At 40.9% G+C, this 19,903-nt stretch overlaps 1 protein-coding gene across 2 annotated transcripts in view; it reads left to right on the plus strand.

Annotated features, from left to right (window-relative positions):
• The window catches only part of itpr3 (inositol 1,4,5-trisphosphate receptor, type 3), a 310,992-nt gene that overhangs the window by 247,365 nt on the left and 43,724 nt on the right, over window positions 1–19,903 (plus strand). For both annotated transcript variants that reach the window (XM_063065549.1, XM_063065550.1), the window contains exons 37-44: window positions 5,222–5,330; window positions 8,165–8,255; window positions 10,235–10,395; window positions 12,604–12,793; window positions 13,967–14,139; window positions 17,320–17,520; window positions 18,532–18,642; window positions 19,633–19,728. In XM_063065549.1, coding sequence (XP_062921619.1) covers window positions 5,222–5,330; window positions 8,165–8,255; window positions 10,235–10,395; window positions 12,604–12,793; window positions 13,967–14,139; window positions 17,320–17,520; window positions 18,532–18,642; window positions 19,633–19,728 — 1,132 coding nt within the window. The remainder of the gene's footprint in view (window positions 1–5,221; window positions 5,331–8,164; window positions 8,256–10,234; window positions 10,396–12,603; window positions 12,794–13,966; window positions 14,140–17,319; window positions 17,521–18,531; window positions 18,643–19,632; window positions 19,729–19,903) is intronic.

Below are 19,903 nucleotides of genomic sequence, written 5' to 3' on the forward strand. Positions count from 1 at the left end.
ATTTGCATAAAACTTTGTTTTCTGCGTATAAGAGTATCTAACAACATATCAGAAATTGGACAGGAATAATTTCTCCTTCCCTTCGCATTCAATAAGGTCTAATCGCTGGTCTCAACTCCACTTTCCTGCCTAACCCTAGCAACCTAGAGAATTCCAAAGACCTGAAAGACTTTCTATTTTTAAGCTAGATTCATAACTTGCCCAAATGAAATTCCACCTCAACTCTGTTTTATGTTTCTTCTCCCTCACCTGGACACTGGTCCCATACCCTACTACCTCCCCCAACGCTGAAACAACATCATCATTGTGTGCACCCTTTCAAATCCCCTAACAATCTTACATTGTTCAATGAGACCACCTCTAGTTCACAACTTCGGAGAGTATGAATCCTATTTAGAGTACACTCAAAGGCACTATCAATTCAGCATTTACTTTTACATGATTTACCAAGAATGGGCAACAGCGAGGTTCCTTAATAACTCTTGAATCATTTTTTAATTATTTTGGGTGGTGAGGGATTTTATTTTAGATTATGAGGACACTCAGTCCTCGTTTATTGTCATATAGTAATGCATGCATTAAAAAAAATGATACAATGTTTCTCCAATATGATATCACAGAAACACAAGACAGACCAAGACTAAAACTGACAAAAACCACATAATTATAACATATAGTTACAACAGTGCAAAGCAATACCGTAATTTGATAAGAGCAGACCATGGACACGGTAAAAAAAAAAGTCTCAAAGTCCCGATAGCCCCAACATCTCACGCAGACGGTAGAAGGGAGAAACTCTCCCTGCCATGAGCTTCCAGCGCCGCAAACTTGAAGCATCCTGGAAGCACCCGACCACAATCCAACTCTGAGTCTGTCCGAAAACTTCGAGCCTCCGACCAGCCCTCCGACACCGAGCACCATCTCTGCTGAGCGCTTCGACCCCGACCCCGGCCGCCAAGCAACAGACAAAGCTGAGGATTCGGGGCCTTCCCCTCTGGAGATTTCAGATCACACAGTAGCGGTGGCAGCAAAACAGGCATTTTGGAAGTTTCACCAAATGTTCCTCCGTGCTCTCACGTCTGTTTCCATCAAATCAGAATTGTGCACAGCCTCCACTTGACAGATAACAGATCCTTGACAGATATTCATCACTGGAGAGGACGCGCGCACTGCGTCGCACCGCCATCTTCTCCTCCCACCTCAATATTTAGTTCATTGAGGAATGTTAGACAGGTTAATGAGAGAATAGAGAACCTACCTTATAGCTCCAAGGTCTTGGTTGCATATTCTTTCTTTGTCCACATAAGATTCCTTTTGGTGATTTTGGTTTCCTCACCCATCTTAAAGATGTGTTGTTTGCCTAAATGGATCCTGTAAATTACTCCTTGTGCAGATAAGTAGCAAAAGTATCAAAAGGCTGTCAAGGGCAAGTGAGAGGGAATCAGCTGCAGGTTAAATAAGGAAGCGAGGTGGGGATCGTCTCAATCGGATTACTCTGCCAGAGCTGGTGTGGATTTGGTTGGTTGAATGACTATGTTCCGTGTTGTAACATTGAAATTAAGTGTTCGGTATTATTATGGGAACTCTTCAATACACATTGACAGGTAAAAGGAATGTCTGTGCTTCTGACAATCTCATATTCCTTCAGTGTCTTATTCTGGCTTGATGTTTGAATCAACATAAGAAAACCAAAATACTCTCACCTTTAATGGAGCAAGTTCTCTGCAAGCAAGAAACCTGAAAATAATAATACCGATGCCTGCCTTGTTGGCAAGGCAGCAGGTTTTTGCCCTAGTGACTTAGCATTGGATAAAACAAAACGTGGCTGAGTTAGACTCTGTTCTAATGACCAGTCACAGTTTGGAAGCGATAAACTTACAGGCAGTAACTCATTTTAACATGACCATTTTTTTAATGTAATAAAATGTCATTGCTTTTGAATGGCCAAGTAGTAATAGTTCTGTAAAGTCTGTAAAAGTCTTGTAGTGCACAAAGACTTGAAAAAGGCACCGCCTTTTACTTTGAAGCAGGTAATCATGGTTAGTCATATATTTGCTGGAATGGTGTTCAAACAGCCAGTGTAAATTGATTCCTCATTCCATGTGCAGGTAGATAGACTGTGAAAAGTGAAACAGAATTTGGAATGTAGCCACGTTTATTTCTGAGTTGTGTAATTTCCTTTAATTTACTAAACAGTACACTTAGGTAACAAAGGAAGGAAAACAAAACCTTTCGAGTCCTGATGAAGGGTCTCAGCTCAAAACATCAACTGTTCATTTCCGTTTATAGATGCTGCCTGACCTATTGAGTTCCTCCAGTCTTTTGTGTCTCTACCTCTGGCTCTCCAGCGTCTGCAGAATCTCTTGTGTTTCTTACCTGCTGCTCACAATCTTCCACAGCACTACAGAACCTAGTTGTGAAGATTCATTGGCAATGTGGAAATAAAACTAATTCTGAGGATGTCTTGGTTGAAGATGGTGATACTGTTGGTGGCACCGTCTGTCTGTTAACTAGTCACCTATCGTGTTTGGTGGATCGCTTGTGAAAATCAGATGCTGTGTTTGCCCATTTGACCCCACAGCTGTGGAGTACCATGAGATGTGAATAGCAATATGAATAGTCAACTCGTTTAGTTTATTTATTTGGAGATATAGCACGGTTCTCCGTGGATTGTCACCTTGTCGTGGTGGAGAAGCTTGTGTGGTCCTGTGATCCCGAGAGCAATGCCGCCTGGAGCTATGCTCCTGGTAGGGTCACCCATGGTGGTAAGGTCAAGGGTGAGGTCCCTGACAATGAACAATCCAACCAAGACCTCAACGGTGGAACAGGCGGACAAAGTTACTTTGAACTCAATGGCTGTGAAGACGGATGAAGGCTGCAACAAATCCATCAGCTCCAATCGTCGTGGTTTCCATGCCATTGGAATCAGTTGGTTGACGTGAAGTATTGTGTGCTTCTTGGAGAGCAACATCAAGTCCACGTTAAACAAATACACGCACAGGCGTCTTCGCTCTGTGGGCCACTTCTTCAGAATGAAGACCATCATCCTCGACCTCGAGGAATAGCCACGACGATGACGATAGCACGGTAACAGGCACCACCCATTACACCCATGTGACCAATTAATTTACTTTAGAATGTGGGAGGAAACCAGAGCTTCCGGAGGACAGAGATGCAGTCGTGGGGAGAATGTACAAACTCCTCATAGACAGCGGCGGGAATTGAACCCTCACCAGGTTTCTGGTGCTACTGACCGCTAGGCTTCCATGCCACCCCATGAAAAGCCGACTCACTGACACTGTTGTCGCAGCTCGTGTTCGGGTCCAGGGCTAAATACTAAACAGAGGAAGCAGCAGTTGTTGTCAATGAATGTGATACCAGGAAGGAGCGTCATCTGGTGGTGATTGGGTTGTGTCACATGATGAAGACTCTTCAATTATTGGAGTCATGCCTGACGTAACAAGATGTTGGAGGGTCCCAGGACCCTGAACTAGAAGTTGCATGATGATTATCCAATCATCTTCAACTCTTACTTTGGTAAAATTAAGTTGTTTTTGTGAATGGTTTCACAGTTTACAGATCTATTCTCTGTTAATAAAACAACTAGTCCCACATCAGTATAACATGGCAGGGCAGTTAGGAGCAGGTAATATTTGTGCAACCTAACTTCTCAACTGAAGAAAGCCTGGACACTTTGTCTTGATGTTCAATTAGAGCATCATCATTATATTCTGTGCTATCGATACCACATTGACCAGAAGTGGAGAGGTTGTGGAGACAGATGCTGTTAAGATCTCAGACAGTCAGGAATCAAAAGGTAGAGCATGATGCGACTATTGTCCTAAGCTGCATATATTTCAATGCAAGAAGTATCATAGGAAAGACAGATGAGCTCAGGGCAAGGATCAACACGTGGAATTATAATATTGTAGCCATTAGTGAGACTTGGTTGCAGGAGGTACAGAACTGGCAGCTCAGTATTGTGGGGTTGCATTGATTTAGACATGGCATAGCGGGATAGGTCAAAGGAAGAAAAGTGGTGTTACTAGTCAAGGAAAATGCCATGTCAGTGCTCAGTCAGTACAGACAGGAGAATTTGTCTAGTAAGGCATTATGGGTGAAACTGAGTAATAAGAAAGGTATGAATAGGCTAATGGGGATATATTACAGACCACCCAACAGTCCGAGGGATTTAGAGGAACAAATCTGTAGGGAGATCGCAGACTGTTGCAAGAAATGTAAGATGGTTATAGTAGATGATTTTAACTTTCCACATATTGGCTGGGACTCCCATACTGTGAAAGGACTAGATGGGATAGAGTTTGTTATATGTGTTCAGGAAAGTTTTCATGATCAGTACAAAGAAGTCCCAATGACAGAGTGTGCAATATTTGACCCGCTATTAGCGGATGAGGCAGGGCAGGTGACTAACTTTGTGTACGTTGTCCACGGGCTGAAATTCTAAATTAGAGAAAGGTCAACTTTGATGGTATCAGAGAGGATGTGGATTGGTACACCCTGTTTTCCAGCAAAGTTGTACTTGGTAAGTGGGAAGCCTTCAAAAGTGAAATTTTTAGAGTACAGAGCTTGTATTGCTAACTGGTAATGGGTGCTAGGTGTGATTTTTAGCAGCTTTACCTGCACTCTTGGATGAAAAGGTTTTTTCAAATCTGTTTCAAAACCACAGAAACTGGATGACCATCTTTCCTACTCCTGTTTAGAGTCTAGTTTGAAGTGAGTTTGAGCGGAAATACATGGCAAAAGCAGAAGAGTCATTTTAAGAGGCATTATAGGTACATGAACAGGCAGGTGGGGTTAGTTTAGTTTTGCCTCATGGTTGGTGCAGACATCATGAGCTGAAGGATGTGTCACTTTTTCAGACTGTTCTGTGTACGGACACCACCAGACTACGTAGACGTAGACTATCACCAGCTAAGTGACGAATTACCCTTAATGATGTTGGATGTGTTTCAAACTCACGTTGAGAAAAAAGGGAAGACTTGTTAAGAGAGGACTGAAAACTTAATCAATTGTCGCTTGTCCTTGTGCTCAATGCCAAATGCCTCTGCATTAAAAGAATTGCTTTCCACTGTAATGCCAACGTAACTTGCAGTGTCTGCATACATCGGAGACATCCAGCCTCACATTGCAACACAAGCTGGAAATGAATTGTGTCAGTCTTTATTTCTCTAAAATCTTACTTATCCACTTATTTTTCTAGGCTAATTGAACACACTAAAAACCTGATGTCAACAGAAGAGAAGCTTTGCATCAAAGTTCTCCGCATCCTTCAAGCAATGTTGGTCAAAGAAAGTGACTTTGGAACTCGGGTAAAAGCAAAATGTTCAAATGTGTCTCTTGTTACTTATACCAGGTACCGCAAAATGCACCGCATCAATACCACAGTTTTGCACACAGCTTAAACAAATAGAAAATAGTGAAGTACAGGTTTTGGATAAAGAAAGAGTCAGCATTTCATCGCAACAGGCACAAAAGGCAGGAGGAACTCAGCAGGTCAGGCAGCATGTATGAAAATGAATAAACAGTGTAACAAAAAATATTTTAAAATTCATTATGTATTCTTTCCTCATTCAGCTCAGGGTATTTGCATATGCCCGCAAACAAAGGAGACACTTTGCACGTATTAAACCACAAAGAAACACCTTATTAGAACTAGCACAAATGCAGTGCAGAAAGAGAAAACAAATGCCTACAGTTGTAGCAATACAGCAATTGAAATAATACTTGTCATTCACTAAACAAGCTGATCTCTGCAATATCAGAGGTAAACCACAAACCCAACAATCTTACACGCAGTCTGCTTTCTCTTTAACACTGACTCTGGCCCGATGTACTGTTCTCTATCTCAGCACTAGCACCAGCCAACATCTAGCCGAAAAGAAAGCTCTCCCCACTTGCAACAAAGAAAATGTCCCTTTTTATACCCTTCAAACCCTCTTCACTAGTACTTTTCCATCTTGGTGGTACCAGCTGAACCTACCCCTACCCCCACCCCCACTCTTATGACTTTCAGCCCAGACAAACATGTTTTTCACTGCTTTCCACTCTTAAGGCTACAGACTTGTACTTCCTTGACTTTCTCAAAACATTGCTGTGGACTGGTTCTCAAAACCTGTACTTTCTTGGCAGCACAGTAGCGTAGTGGTTAGCACAATGTTTTACGGCACTAGCAACCCAGGTTCAATTCCCACAGCTGCCTGTAACGAGTTTGTACGTTCTCCCGTGACCATGTGGTTTTTCTCCGGGTGTTCTGTTTTCCACCCACTGTCCAAAGATGTAACAGTTGGTAGGTTAATTGGTCATTGTAAATTGTCCTGTGATTAGGCTAGGATTAAATCGGGGGGTTGCTGGGCAACACGACTTGTAGGTGGGGAAGGGGCAATTTGGCACTGTATCTCAATAAATAAACAAACAAATCCCACTATCCAGAGTTGATTCCAGACATGAGGAGAGGTTGAGTCACCTGGGACTCTACTGTCTAGAATTCAGAAGGATAAGAGGAGATCTTATAGAAACATATAAAATTATGAAAGCCATAGATAAGATAGAGGCAGAAAAGTTGTTTCCACTGGTAGGTGAGACTAGAACTAGGGGACGTAGTCTCAAGATTTGGGGGAGTAAATTTAGGATGGAGACGAGGAGGAACTGCTTTTCTCAAAGAGTGGTGAATCTGTGGAATTCTTTGCTCAATGAAGCAGTGTAGGCTACCTCAGTAAATATATTTAAGACAAGGTTGGATAGATTTTTGCATAGTAGAGGAATTAAGGGTTATGGGGAAAAGGCAGTTAGGTGGAGATGAGTCCATGGTCAGATCAGTCATGATCTTATTGAATGGCGGAGCAGGCTCAACGGGCCAGATGGCCTACTCCTGCTCCTATTTCTTAAGTTTTAATGTTCTGTGTACTACACGCTAACACCATTTTATCTGACAGATTGCCATTTTACTTTCGCATACACCAAGAAGGAATCACATTTAATTCTTTCCTTACAAACTGTCGGTGTTTCAGGCCGAGACCCTTCATCAGGACTGAAATGAAAGGGGGAAGAAGCTAAAATAAGAAAGTGGGGGGAGAGGAAAGGAGAGCATGCTGGCTGGTGATAGGTGAAGCCAAGTGGGTAGGGGAGGGGCAGATGAAGAAAGAACCTGTGAGGTGATAAGTGGATACGGTCAAGTGTTAAAGAAGAAGAAATCTGATAGGAGAGGAGTTAGTATTTCATGTCCATTTTCAGGTGAAGGATCCAAGACCTGAAACGTTAACCGTTTCTCTTTCCACAGATGCTGCTTGTCCCGCTGAGTATTCCCAGCATTCTCTATTTATCTTAGATTTCCAACATGTGCAGTTTTATTTGTGATTTTCATATAATTAGTTTATTTTTTTATAGCTCAATATAATTTTGGACACAAAGGTATTTGAGGGAATTGGTGATTTGGCAGGAAGGTAGATCAGGTGCTGTATAGTGGTTAGCACAAGGCTTTACAGTACGGGCGACCCAGGTTCAATTCCTACCACTGTCTGTAAGGAGTTTGTACGTTCTCCCTGTGACCGCGTGGGTTTCCTTCGGGTGCTGCGGTTTCCTCCCACAGTCCAATGCCGTAGCAGTTGATAGGTTAGTTGGTCATTGTAAATTGTCTGGTGATTAGGCTAGGATTAAATCAGGGGATTGCTGGGTGGAATGGCTGGAAGGACCAGAAGGCAGTCTATCTAAATAAATAAATACATAAATAAATAAAAACTACTGATGAAAGGGTTGGTTGCTTTTTATGATAGGTACCCACAGAGAAAAAAATCAACAATGTGTCATTTTGATATGAAATTCTTGGGGTGTTACTTGTAACTTAAGCCACATTCGATCTTGGTGAAAAAAATCGACTCTCAAATAAACTAACATTTCTGAAAAGAATTTGGCTTATAAGAAATTATTTTGATATAAAGGTATCAATACAAAACAGCAGACAGGATTCTCCACGGCCCTGGACTGACAGTGTTCAAAATTATATCAAATCATTTTCAAACTTTCAAATTTATAAGGACATTACTGTTAAGATGACACATTGACTAATCCAGAAGGGGTGACTGAAGTGGCTGCAAGTGTGTTCGAACTGTTAACTTCAGTGCCTCATCTCTTGCTTCTTTTCCCACAGGGAGATGAGTTGAGAAAAACTCTTCTGAGTAGCTACCTTTGTAACAAGAAGTCAAACTCAAGAAACGACTCCAACGATCCTTGCTCTGCAGGTACTTACAAAATACAAACTGCTGTCACTCAATTAAGTCACACTTCTATTGTGATTCTACTGCAGTGAATACTTAGTTATCCATCATAACAGAATGGATGGTCTGGACTATCCAAACTGTAGATCTCTCTGTTCAAATTGGTCGGCCTCCAGCCAAAGAATGAGTAGAAAAATAACAAGGTAATGAAGTATTATGGAGTCTTTTCCTGCTGCACTCTGGAGTGGTGAAGAATGACATTGCGAAATTGCTACACTGAGGCAAGGTTTCACAGAGTATTGATTCAGTTTGAACAACAACTTCACAGAAAGAGAGGATGTAACCCACAGCTGTGCTTTTGAACAAAAATGGTATGTCATCTCACAAAATATTTGGTGACAATTCTACATTGTTGTGTAGGTTGGGTAATAGTGGCTCCATTGTGCTTATTGGATTGTAACTTATATTCTGAAGTGGAATCAATATGGAATTACCCAATATAACTGGATGAAGACTTGCAATCGTTGGCCACGTTATTGGGTACCTCTTGTACCCGATAAAGAGGCCACTGAGTGTACATTTGTGGTCTTCTGCTGTTGTGGCCCGTCCACTTCAAGGTTCAACATGTTGTGCATTCAGAAATGCATTACTGCACACAACTGTTGTAACGCCTGGTTATTTGAGTTACTGTTGCCTTCCTGTCAGCTTGAAGCAGTCTGGCCATTCTCCTCTGACCTCTCTCATTAACAAGGCACTTTTGCTCACTGAACTGCTGCTCATTGGATGTGTTTTTTTTTTGTTTACACACCATTCTCTGTAAACTCTAGATACTGTTGTACATGAAGGTACCAGATCAGCAGTTTCTGAGATACTCAAACCACCCCATCTGCACCAATCATTCCACTGTCAAAATCACTTAGATCACACTTCTTCCCCATTCTGACGTTTGGTGTGAACAACATTGAACCTCTTGGCCTTCATGCATTGAGTCACTGCCACATAATTAGCTAATCAGATATTTGCATTAATGAGCAGGTGTACCTAATAAAGTGGTCACTAAATATAAATTAGAATAAATTGATTAAAATTTTTCTTTATCATTAACACCAAACTGATGCTATTGTATTGGTTCTCCTGCTCTATAGATCCTTCCTCTGGGTTGAGGATGATTAATTTCCAATAGAGATTCAAGGTTTCTGAGTTGGCTTATGAAGCCAAGCTGCAGAATCTGCCACAGGAGGGATAGGCAGTTCCTGACAGGGTGGATATGTGGGAACCCCTTACACATTTTCCACCAGACTTCTTTATTTTCCCAATGATTAAATGAGGTTCTTGGTGCCATCTTCATTTTCCATGTCCATTCTGAACAGCTGTGTCCAGGGATGTCCACCAAATGGTCAGAGTTTTATATTTTTATAAAGATTCCATAAGAACATCTTTATAATATTTCTGCTGTCCTCCTGTTGATATCTTGTGGTAGAATTTGAGTGGGGCACCTTTCTCCTGGCAGGAGCAATGTATTCGGCTTGCTAGTGCAGTTGAGTCAAATTGGAATCTTGTTGGTGAAGTGTTGATCTCGGAGAGATCACTGATAATGCTTTGCTTAGCTTTGAAAGATTTTGCTGAAAAGGCATTGGTGACAGTTCTATATGACTTTAAAGAGCCTGCTGTAAAAGGTTCTTGTCTTCACTGCCTAGAAGAGGGTGTAAAACAAATCAGACTGAATTCCAGTTTTGATATTCAGTTCCACCAACTTCACTGATTGTTGGCAGGGGAGAAGGACAGAGACTAATTTTCCCACACCTGTTTAGCACCAGTGACCAACAATGAGTCTCTACATTGAATGCCAGTTGCATTCCGATTCTCATATAATGACAACTAATGGCAAAACTTTATTTTCCAAATGGAAATGTATTCTCCAAATGTTTCTGTCAGATTATTTCAGTAAATGTGTGTAATTTAATTTCAAAGAATATTAAGGTTCAATTTTATTCTTGTTTAAGATTCTGATAATCCAATAGCCCGTATCCAGTGCCGTCTTGACCGAGAAGGAGCCACAAAACTGGTTTCAGATCTCATCATAAACTCCAAAAGTGACAAGATTTTCCATGAGAGTGTTTTATTGGCCATTGCCCTGTTGAATGGAGGGAACACAGAAATTCAGGTACTTGGAATAGTCTCCATAACAGTTATAAGTACCTCTGTGCCTCAATATAAATTGAAATAATGAACTTTCATTCATATAAATTAGAATGCGATCGATAGTGACTGTATTTTCATAGGTTGGAGTTAACAGTATCATTCCTTTCTCTCCCATGTGAATTTGACCTGTGACAGTGCAGTTACATCACCTCTCAGCTTCTTACATCTCTTCCTCTCCTCCTCCTCCTCCACCTACCTATCCTCCCCCTCACCTGGATTTTCCTATCACCCACCACCTTGAGCTGTTCCCTCCTCACTGCACCCTTTTATCCTGGCTTTTGCCCACTTCCTTTCCAGTTCTGGTGAAGGGTCTCAGCCTGAAATGCGACTATTCATTTCTCTCCGTAGACGCTGCCCGACCCATCGAGTTCCTGCAGCAGTATTTGTGTGTTGCTTGAGTAAGATGAAATTGTTCTGTTAGGATGTTCTGTGGTAGAATTTACTGTACCTGGTTGAGCTGGTGTGCAGGCAAGCTGAATGACTAGTGCATCCTATACGCCACACAATAGATATTTTCAAATGACTCCTCCTCCAACCTGCCCTCTCCTGCCCTGGCTCTATCTCCCTACTCTTCTTTGTCTGCCTCCATCAATCATCCACCTTCTTCTGTCTGCACTCCTGCCCTTTCCACTACCTGACTCAATCTGTCTTTCATCCTCTGCATTCACAGTCTACTGGTCACCTCTACACCTGTCTCACTACTCCCCCGCCCCCCCCCGCCCTTTATACAGGCTACCTCCACTCTCCCTTAGTTCTGATGTTCCTTTCCTTCCTCACTCTACCAGCTGAATTCCTCCGGAAGATTGTTTGTTGTTCCAGATTCCAGCATTTGCAGTCTCTTGTGTCTAACAAATTATATAATCTGTTTAAAATAAGAGAATTTTATAACTAACTTGGTGCTTGTTAGGCATATATATCCTACACTCCACCTCTTCATGTGTTAATTTTTCAGATTCAGATTCATTTATTTCTTACATCTGCATTGAAACATACAGTAAAATGCGCTGTTTGTATTAACAGCCGACATAACCTGAAGGTGTGTTGGGGACACGTATTCCAGTGCCAACATGCTTGATCATGATGGTCTGCAGAACAACACAAGCATTAACAACAGGAAAACAGCAACAAAACAAGCCCCTTTTCATCTTCAACCCACCCACCCACTCACACACACACACCGAGATAGTACTGAACCACAGGACAGACTGCCTCCGGGCCTCCAGGTTCCAGTGGAAAAGTGGGCTCGCAGACATCAGCTCTCTGACTTTCCGCAGTGGACTCGCAGACTTGCAGACCCAGGACTTCAGCCAATGGGCCTGGACTCTCAGGCTTCCATTCGGGCTTCAACTTGGCATCAACCCCAGCACTTGCTGATGATGGGACCCTAAACTCCAGGCTTTAAAGTCCAGACTTGTCTACTCATGTGCTAGGGGGTTGCAGGCCCTCAGCCTCCTACCAGCACGACCCCCGATGCTGGGACCTGCCACACCGGGTAGGCACACTGATCTGAAGGGCCACCAACCCTTATCTTGCGAGACACTTGCTAGCCCGATGTCCTTTACCACACCTCCACGTTGCTGGCTTTCGAATGTGAAGCATGGAGCGGAGACTTGGACTTCAAACTGACATCAAAGTCCCTTGTTTCCCTATACCTAAACCTTACCCTGACCCCTAACTCCCCTCTTTGTCCACTAAACAATCCCTACAAACCTAAAAAAAATTAAGTCTGTGCCACGACCTTGACAGACACCGCAGATTGGCGTCTTCTTGAGTGGAAGTCAAGACTTTTATCAGCTATTTAAATACTAGTTTTTCTAAAGAACATTCTTCCATTCCTTGAAATTACATTTCTGATATTTTCCAATAGTCATGTAGGAATTTGAATTCATCTTTCTACCAGCATTCAGCTATATCGCTATACAAAAATGACCTTTTGACTTCAAGGTTATTGCCCAGAAATTTGGTTATCAATGCGACAAGCATGGTGTGGTAGCATCAGTACCTTGAAATGTATCTCCCATTGGCTTCAGTGAAATTAATTTTAGATGCAGAGTATGATGCATTTTAATGCTATGGACAGGGAATTAAATTTGAATTAAATGACCTTTATCATTTAATCTATGGGACTTCCAAAAGCACGTTTGCTAATATACACGTATTTTGTCTTCAGAATTCCTTCTATGCTCTAATGACTGGTGACAGTAAATCAGAGAAATTTTTTAAAGTGCTTCATAATCGTATTAAGGCTGCTCACCAAGATATCAAAGCAACTGTTTCAGTCAATATGAATGAGCCGGGAAGCAAAGTGATGAAAGATGCACAGGACAAAACACAAGCCATCCCAGGAGGTGTTCAGAAAGGTCAGAGTTTTTTTTTGACATTTAGTTTTCTGTCCTGCTAAGGCACTAAAGATCATCATGAATGTGGTCTCTCTGACCCAAACACTGCTTCGTACAGTTTATGTAGATCAGCCAGTGACGTTTGAGAGTAAGGGGGAAAATAAATTCTAATTAAGTGTTATCTCAGAAGGGTTTGACTGTTTGGAAGTATGATTTCAGTGTATAATGTTGGTCGCAATTTCTGATCACCATAATTTGGATTCACCTGCAGGTATAAAACAGAGATCTGCAGTCTTAATATTTTGAGTACTGATGAGATATAGTTTTTGTGGAGATACAGATACCACTTCACATAAATTGCTCTTTATCAGCACTGCAATGTATGGTGTTTGTTGCTTGTCACAGAGTAGTGGATTTCAGACAGGTTCACGATCCTAATAACAAGCAGAGCTGGTTCTTAACATAACTCTGGAGGGGGCAATGGAAGAAGTGGAGGAATGTCTCTGCAAGCGATGGCGCAGTCTGGTGTCAGAGTGCAAACAACCGACATACACCTAGATCAGCAACATGAACCTCCCTCTAGAACACCTATCTTCCCACTCTTCAGATGATTTAGCCCTCCCTGTTCCAAGTTTGTCTGAATACAGCATTTGATCCCATCTCCTGATGTTATCCACTCTGAGTGATATTCTTTTAAGGAGAGAAGTGTTTTTTTTAAACTAGAGTTGGGTTATTTGTGCAATTCAAATCATCAGAAAAGTATCATAAACTTTTGAGATCTATAAAGAGTCATGGGTTACTTTGGCATAAAATTTTGATTTAGTGAATAATATATCAGTCAAGATTGCAATGACAACACAGATTCTAAAATCTATGTTTACCACATGATAATTGCTTTGTTTTATATTTAATGCCTCTGTGGTTGTCAAAAGTATCATAATAAAGGAAACATAGGGGATTCAAATAAGTAGCATCATAAAGCTTCCAAGCTATTCACATCACACTGTGCAAAATTGAGAACACATTAACACCTTGCATCACCCCGATGTTTGCTCTTTTAATGAATCATTCACATCTGTTCTCACAACAAAGAAAGGAATTTCATGCAATATGTAATGCACTTGACACTAATGCTGCACGATGGCGGTAATTTTATTGGTGATGAGTTTCAGTCATTGCTTGTTTCCCATTTAGGAAAAGATGTCCATGTTTTGATGGCAACTGCTCATAGCAGATCACCAATGAAAAAATCGGTAGATAATGAACACCAGCAAAAAGAAAATGAAATGAGCGCAGCAGTGGCAGTAATGCAGCCCATCCTACGGTTTCTACAGCTCCTGTGTGAAAACCATAACAGTAACCTTCAGGTTAGATTACAGAGTGTCTTATGTCACCATGCGCAGATTCTAACATTACAAACAATTTTTTAAGGTTTTTGTATTTAGATATATAGTTTTGTAATGTGTCCTTCCAGGCCAATAGCCCACACATCCCAATTACCAATTAACCTATTGTTCTGTTTGTTCTTAATAAAGAAAAGCTTGGCATGAATTTATATTATGTTTTATTACTGAACTGCTGCTCAACACTGAGTGTGTGCGACCAGCTCACCATTGTAGCTTCCGGTTCCGGGTGAGATGCCCGCATTGCCCACTGGGAAATGAAGTTCTTTATTATGCACTCATAGTAAAGCATCTTCTTAACCATTCTGTTATGGAAACGGGAGCACGTGGAGGAAACACACACGGCCACCGGGAGAAAGTACAAATTCCTTAGACAGCAGTGGGAAATGAACTGGTGTCACTGGTGAAGGACAATATGACCAGGTTTGTTTAGAAGGTATTAATGTGTATTGACAAGAGCAGTGCAGTACATGTGGTTTAAATAGGCTTTGGTAAGGCCTTTCACAATATGCCACATTGGAGATTGGTCCAAATGGTTAGTACCCGAGGGATCTAGGGTAAATTGGCAAAATAGTTCCAAAATTAGCTTGGCTATAGAAAAGGGAGAAAGAGTTATGGTACAGAGTTGTTTTTGTGATTAGATGCCAGCAAGTGGGTTTCAGTGATGGGATCCTTGCAGCTTGCAATGCATCTGAATGCAGTGGATATCAATATCGATGCATAATCAGTAAGTTTGCAGATGGCATTAATTTTGGTAGATTTGTTAACAATGCGAAGAGATGTTTTAGGCTGCAGATCAATATCTATGAAGGTGAAATGACAAATGCAGTTTAACCTTGATAATTGAGAGGTAATGTATTTTTGGAGTACTAATGAGGTTAAAATATATACCATAAATGGTGAAGTGCAAAGGAGTACTGAGAAACAGAGAGGCCTTGGTGTGCAAGTCCAAAGATTCTTGAAGGTGGCATAATTGATGCTAGCCTTCATTAGTCATGGCACTGAATACTAGAGCAGGGGGTTTGAGACCCAACTTTATATAATAAAGAAAATATATGAAGACTTCAGTTGGAGAACTGCATGCAGCTCTAATCACTACACTGTAAGAAAGGTAATACAGCACTGGAGATGGTAACAAAGGGATTCACCAGGCTGTTGCTGGGGGTACAGTGTTTTACTGATGAAGGGAGATTGGCTCTGTTCTCCCTAGAGGCGAGGAGGTTGAGTGGATATGGTGTGTAAAATGATGAGGAGTGTAGATAGCACAGATTGTAGCCATCTTTTCCCTTGTCATTGGTGAGTAAAACCAGAGCATATAGACTTATGGAGAGGGGTAGGAAAATTAGAAGGAACCTGAGAGGCCTATTTCACCCGGAGAGAGATGGAAGCATGTAAGAGGTGTTGAGATGAGCAATTGTATTGAAATTTATGGGCAGGATTAATATAGGTGGGTGTCTACTAGACCTGGTGGGCTGATGACCTGCTTCTATCCTGTATGATTCTATCCATACATTCTGTGTTTTGTTTACATCACACATAGGCCTAATTCAGAATGTCTTTGTTACACAGTTTTCCTTCAAGGTCTTTGTGCATCAGACATACCAAAGCAAAAAGAACCACAGATCAGCTGCATGACAGGAGGCAATAAAGGGGTCCTTTTCTGGTTGGCACTTAACTGGTGTCAGTTGTTGAACCCACTTCTTTTCACGTTACACAGTATGTCACTAATTTAGATGACAGAATTGATGGATTTGTGACCAAGTTTGCAGACAATATGAAGATAAGTGGAGGGGCAGTTAGTGATGAGGAAGCAGCGAGCCCACAGAAGGTCGTAGGCAGATTGAGAGAATGGGCATAGAAGTGGCAAATGGAATATAGTGTAGGGAAGTGTATGCTAATGCAGTTTGGTAGAAGGAATAAAGGTGTACAGTATTTTTTAAATGAGAATATTAAAATTTCAGAGATGCAAAGGGACATGGGAGTCCTCGTACAGAATTCCCTGAAGGTTAACTTGCAGGTTAAATTGATGGTGAAGGCAAACACAATGTTAGTATTCATTTCAAGAGGACTACAGTATAAAGGCTAGGATGTAATGCTGAGGCTTTGTAAGGCATTGGTCAGACCACACTGGGAGTATTGTGAGCAGTTTTGGGTCCCTTATCTGAGAAAAGAAAAAATAGTGTTTCAAAGGTCATGGGGAGAAGGCAGTGAATGTAGTTTACGTGGATTTTTGGAAGGCCTTTGACAAGCTGCTGCACATGAAGCTGCTTAACCAGATAAGAGTCTACGTTATCACACTACAGATATTAGCATCGATAGAAGGATGGCTGTAATAAAGGGGCCCTGTCCTGGTTGGCTACCGGCTACCGGTGTTCTGCAGGGGTCAGTGTTAGAACAGCTTCTTTTCTCTTTATTTGTCAAAGATTTGGACGACAGAATTGATAGCTTTGTCTGCCAAGTTTACATGTGATACAAAGATATGTATGTTCTGTGGTCTAAAATGCTTGACATCCCAGAAGCAGAGGGGTATAGACAGGCAAAATGCAAGCAGGTTGTTTCCACTGAAGTTGGATGAAACTAGAACTAGTCTCACCTAAACCTATTGGGTGATCACTATTAAAGGACAGAAGATGGAGGTCAACGAACCCCAAAGTAATACTACAAACATCAGGCTGTGATCGTACCCACTACTTTCTGAACAGCCAAAATATATTTTTAAAAATCAAAGGTGCATGGACAAAAAAATCCCCAGGCATTAAAATCATTGAAAGCTTCTGCATGTACTGGCCTCCTGAAGCCCAACAGCTGGGTTTCTGGCATTTACCCCATAGATATGCATGAAAGCATTTATGATGTTACTAATTCAAGCATTTTAGACCGTAGGACTATAAGAAATAGGAACAGAATTAGGCCATTCGGCCCCTTGACTCTGCTCCATCATTCAATCGTGACTGATTTACTGTAATGATTTCATTATGAATGAAGCATTTCATACGAAGTATGAATGTACCATGTCATACAGATCACCTAATCCTGTTGCTGTTTTCTTGTGTAAGTCTTGCCTGCATCAGACTTCACATATTGTTTTTTTTGCTAGGCTCTTCTTTTCTATTTCTTGATCAGTTATGTACCTTTCCTCAACAGAATCTCCTCCGCTGTCAAAACAACAAGACAAATTACAACTTGGTGTGTGAGACGCTGCAGTTTTTGGATATCATGTGTGGAAGCACGACTGGAGGTCTGGGGTTGCTTGGACTGTATATCAATGAAAATAATGTGCTTCTTATTATTCAGACACTAGAGACACTAACAGAGTATTGTCAGGGTCCTTGCACTGAGAACCAGGTATGCATCATAGCTGAACTGTACCCACATCATTACTAGTTAATTTTGAAATATTGGTATAGAGGGGTTATCTTTAACATTAAATATAAAATATAAGTGTGGTGTCACTCCTTTTTATGTATTCTCCTATGTCAGGGTTATCAGCTTTAAATGATCAGAGCTCAGCAGAAAGAAGCATGAGCATGAGTTTTTGAAGAGAATGTTGTGTTAGAGTTCCTTTCTCATTTTTGAAACCAAAGCAACTATTCAGCAAAAAAAAACAACTGCTGGAAGATCTTATTGGGTCAAGCAGCATTTGAGTAGGCAAAGGGATAGCTGACATATGGGTCAACACTCTGCATGAGGTGCTCAACCCAAGTTTTTGCACTAGTTTTTCTTTTGTTCCATTTTCCAGCATCTGCAGTCTTTTGTGTCTTCAAGTATTTATTGGAGCATAAGACCTTTAGACATACTATAGGAGCACAATGAGGCTATTTGGCCCACTGAGTCTGTTCCGCAATTCTATCATAGTTGATTTATTCTCCCTCTCAGCCCTACCTTCTCCCCATAACCTTTGATGCCCTTCTAAATCAAGCACCTATTCAATTCAAATCAAGACCTTTTACAAGTGTAAAAGTTTTCTTGTGGGATAATAGATACAACTGTTACAAAAACACTACAAACCAGGAGAAAGAAGAATCAGTCAGCAGTTCAGGTAACCGGGGAGAAAACCAGTTCTCACTCCTGACTATCATTGGAACTCTATATGTGGAAGCTTGTTTACATACTGTTTAAAGCTCTCAATGGACGTTTGTTTAAGCACAGAATCATTACTTCTTTTAACTGCAGTTTTACTGGTTTTTGTAGGACTGTGAGGACAGGGGCTTCCCTCTCCCATGGGGTGAAAAGTTTTTGTAAGATCTTTAAAAACTGTTTATATTGGTTGATGCAGCTTTACTAAGTCAAGTACTTTGAATGGTCTCCCTACTTACTGCCTTAAGACATTTTGGTTTGATTTTGTTTATTTCCTAGACATGCATTGTAACACATGAGTGTAATGGCATCGATATTATTACTGCATTAATTCTGAACGATATCAGTCCGCTCTGCAAGTACAGGATGGACCTGGTGCTACGGCTCAAAGTAAGTAGAGCTTTGATCAAAAATAGTCCAGATTCCAAGTTGTAAAATGTCATTTCCTGTACACAAGTGTAAAGGAGAACAAAATAATTATTACTCCAGATCCAATGCAGCACAAAATCCCCCCTACAAATGATAAAAAACACAGTAATAATAAAATCACAATTAATATAAATATATTAGCCAATATACAGAGATTGATTGTACTGTATGTCCATGAAGTGATGGTCAGCCAGGAATGTCTGCAGATAAGGTGACTGACAGGAAATGATAAAGTAGTGGTGGATGGAGTGTGAAGGATGGGTTAGTGGGTGGAGGTGTTGATCAGCCTTACTGCTTGGGGAAAGTAGCAGTTATTGAGTCTGGTGGTCCTGGTATTAATGCTACATAGCCTCCTCCCATGAGTAGGGTAGGTGATGTTACTGGCCCCTTTCTATCACCTTTCTGTATATACATCTTTGATGGCTGGTAGGCTGGTGCTGGTGATGATTTGGGCAGCATTGTCCAGCCACAGATTCCATCCACAGAATTAAATCTACACTGTGATGTGATTGTTGTGCAGAATTTGAGTGATTTGGATCAATGATTTGATTTTCATTATGTTTAATGGCTTTTCAGATAATTTTGACTTGTGTTGACAGTTAAAAATCCCATTTAGATTCTCCCAAAAATATATGCAATGGATTCTGATTACTAAGCTGAACTAGGTCAACGAGCAACGTGTGGTATGTGTGAAGGTGATTGACGGATAACAGCCTATCCATGTGTATTCTAATGATGTGTTGCGAAGTGAACCAGAAAAATACAAAGAAGTATAATTCAGATTAACACATCAAAAACAAATTCTATAGTAATTTAGAAACATGAATATCCACAATAAATTCCAAGGAGGAAGTTTTGTAGATGAAGACCAAATATCAGAGTTTATGAAAGTAGTTTCGCTTTGTGAAGGTGTCAGGATCTACATAATTGTCATTTTTGTTTTTGTAATAGGACAATGCTTCCAAGCTTTTACTTGCACTTATGGAAAGTAGGTATGACACTGAAAATGCAGAAAGGATCCTCTTCAATATGAGGCCCCAAGAACTGGTGAGTGTGTTAACAATTGCAGTTGTATAAATTTAGTCAGAAATCAACAGCTTAGGTCTATCACTCTGCATGTTTACTGCTAAGGATTCCTGAATGTTGCTGAAGTGGATTAGCTGTGAATCAGAAATGAAAAAATTGTTAATGTTCAGCCGTATGTGGACAGCAAAAGGTATTT

Source organism: Mobula hypostoma, chromosome 13 (assembly GCF_963921235.1).
Source record: "Mobula hypostoma chromosome 13, sMobHyp1.1, whole genome shotgun sequence".
Classification (NCBI taxonomy): Eukaryota; Metazoa; Chordata; class Chondrichthyes; order Myliobatiformes; family Myliobatidae; genus Mobula; species Mobula hypostoma.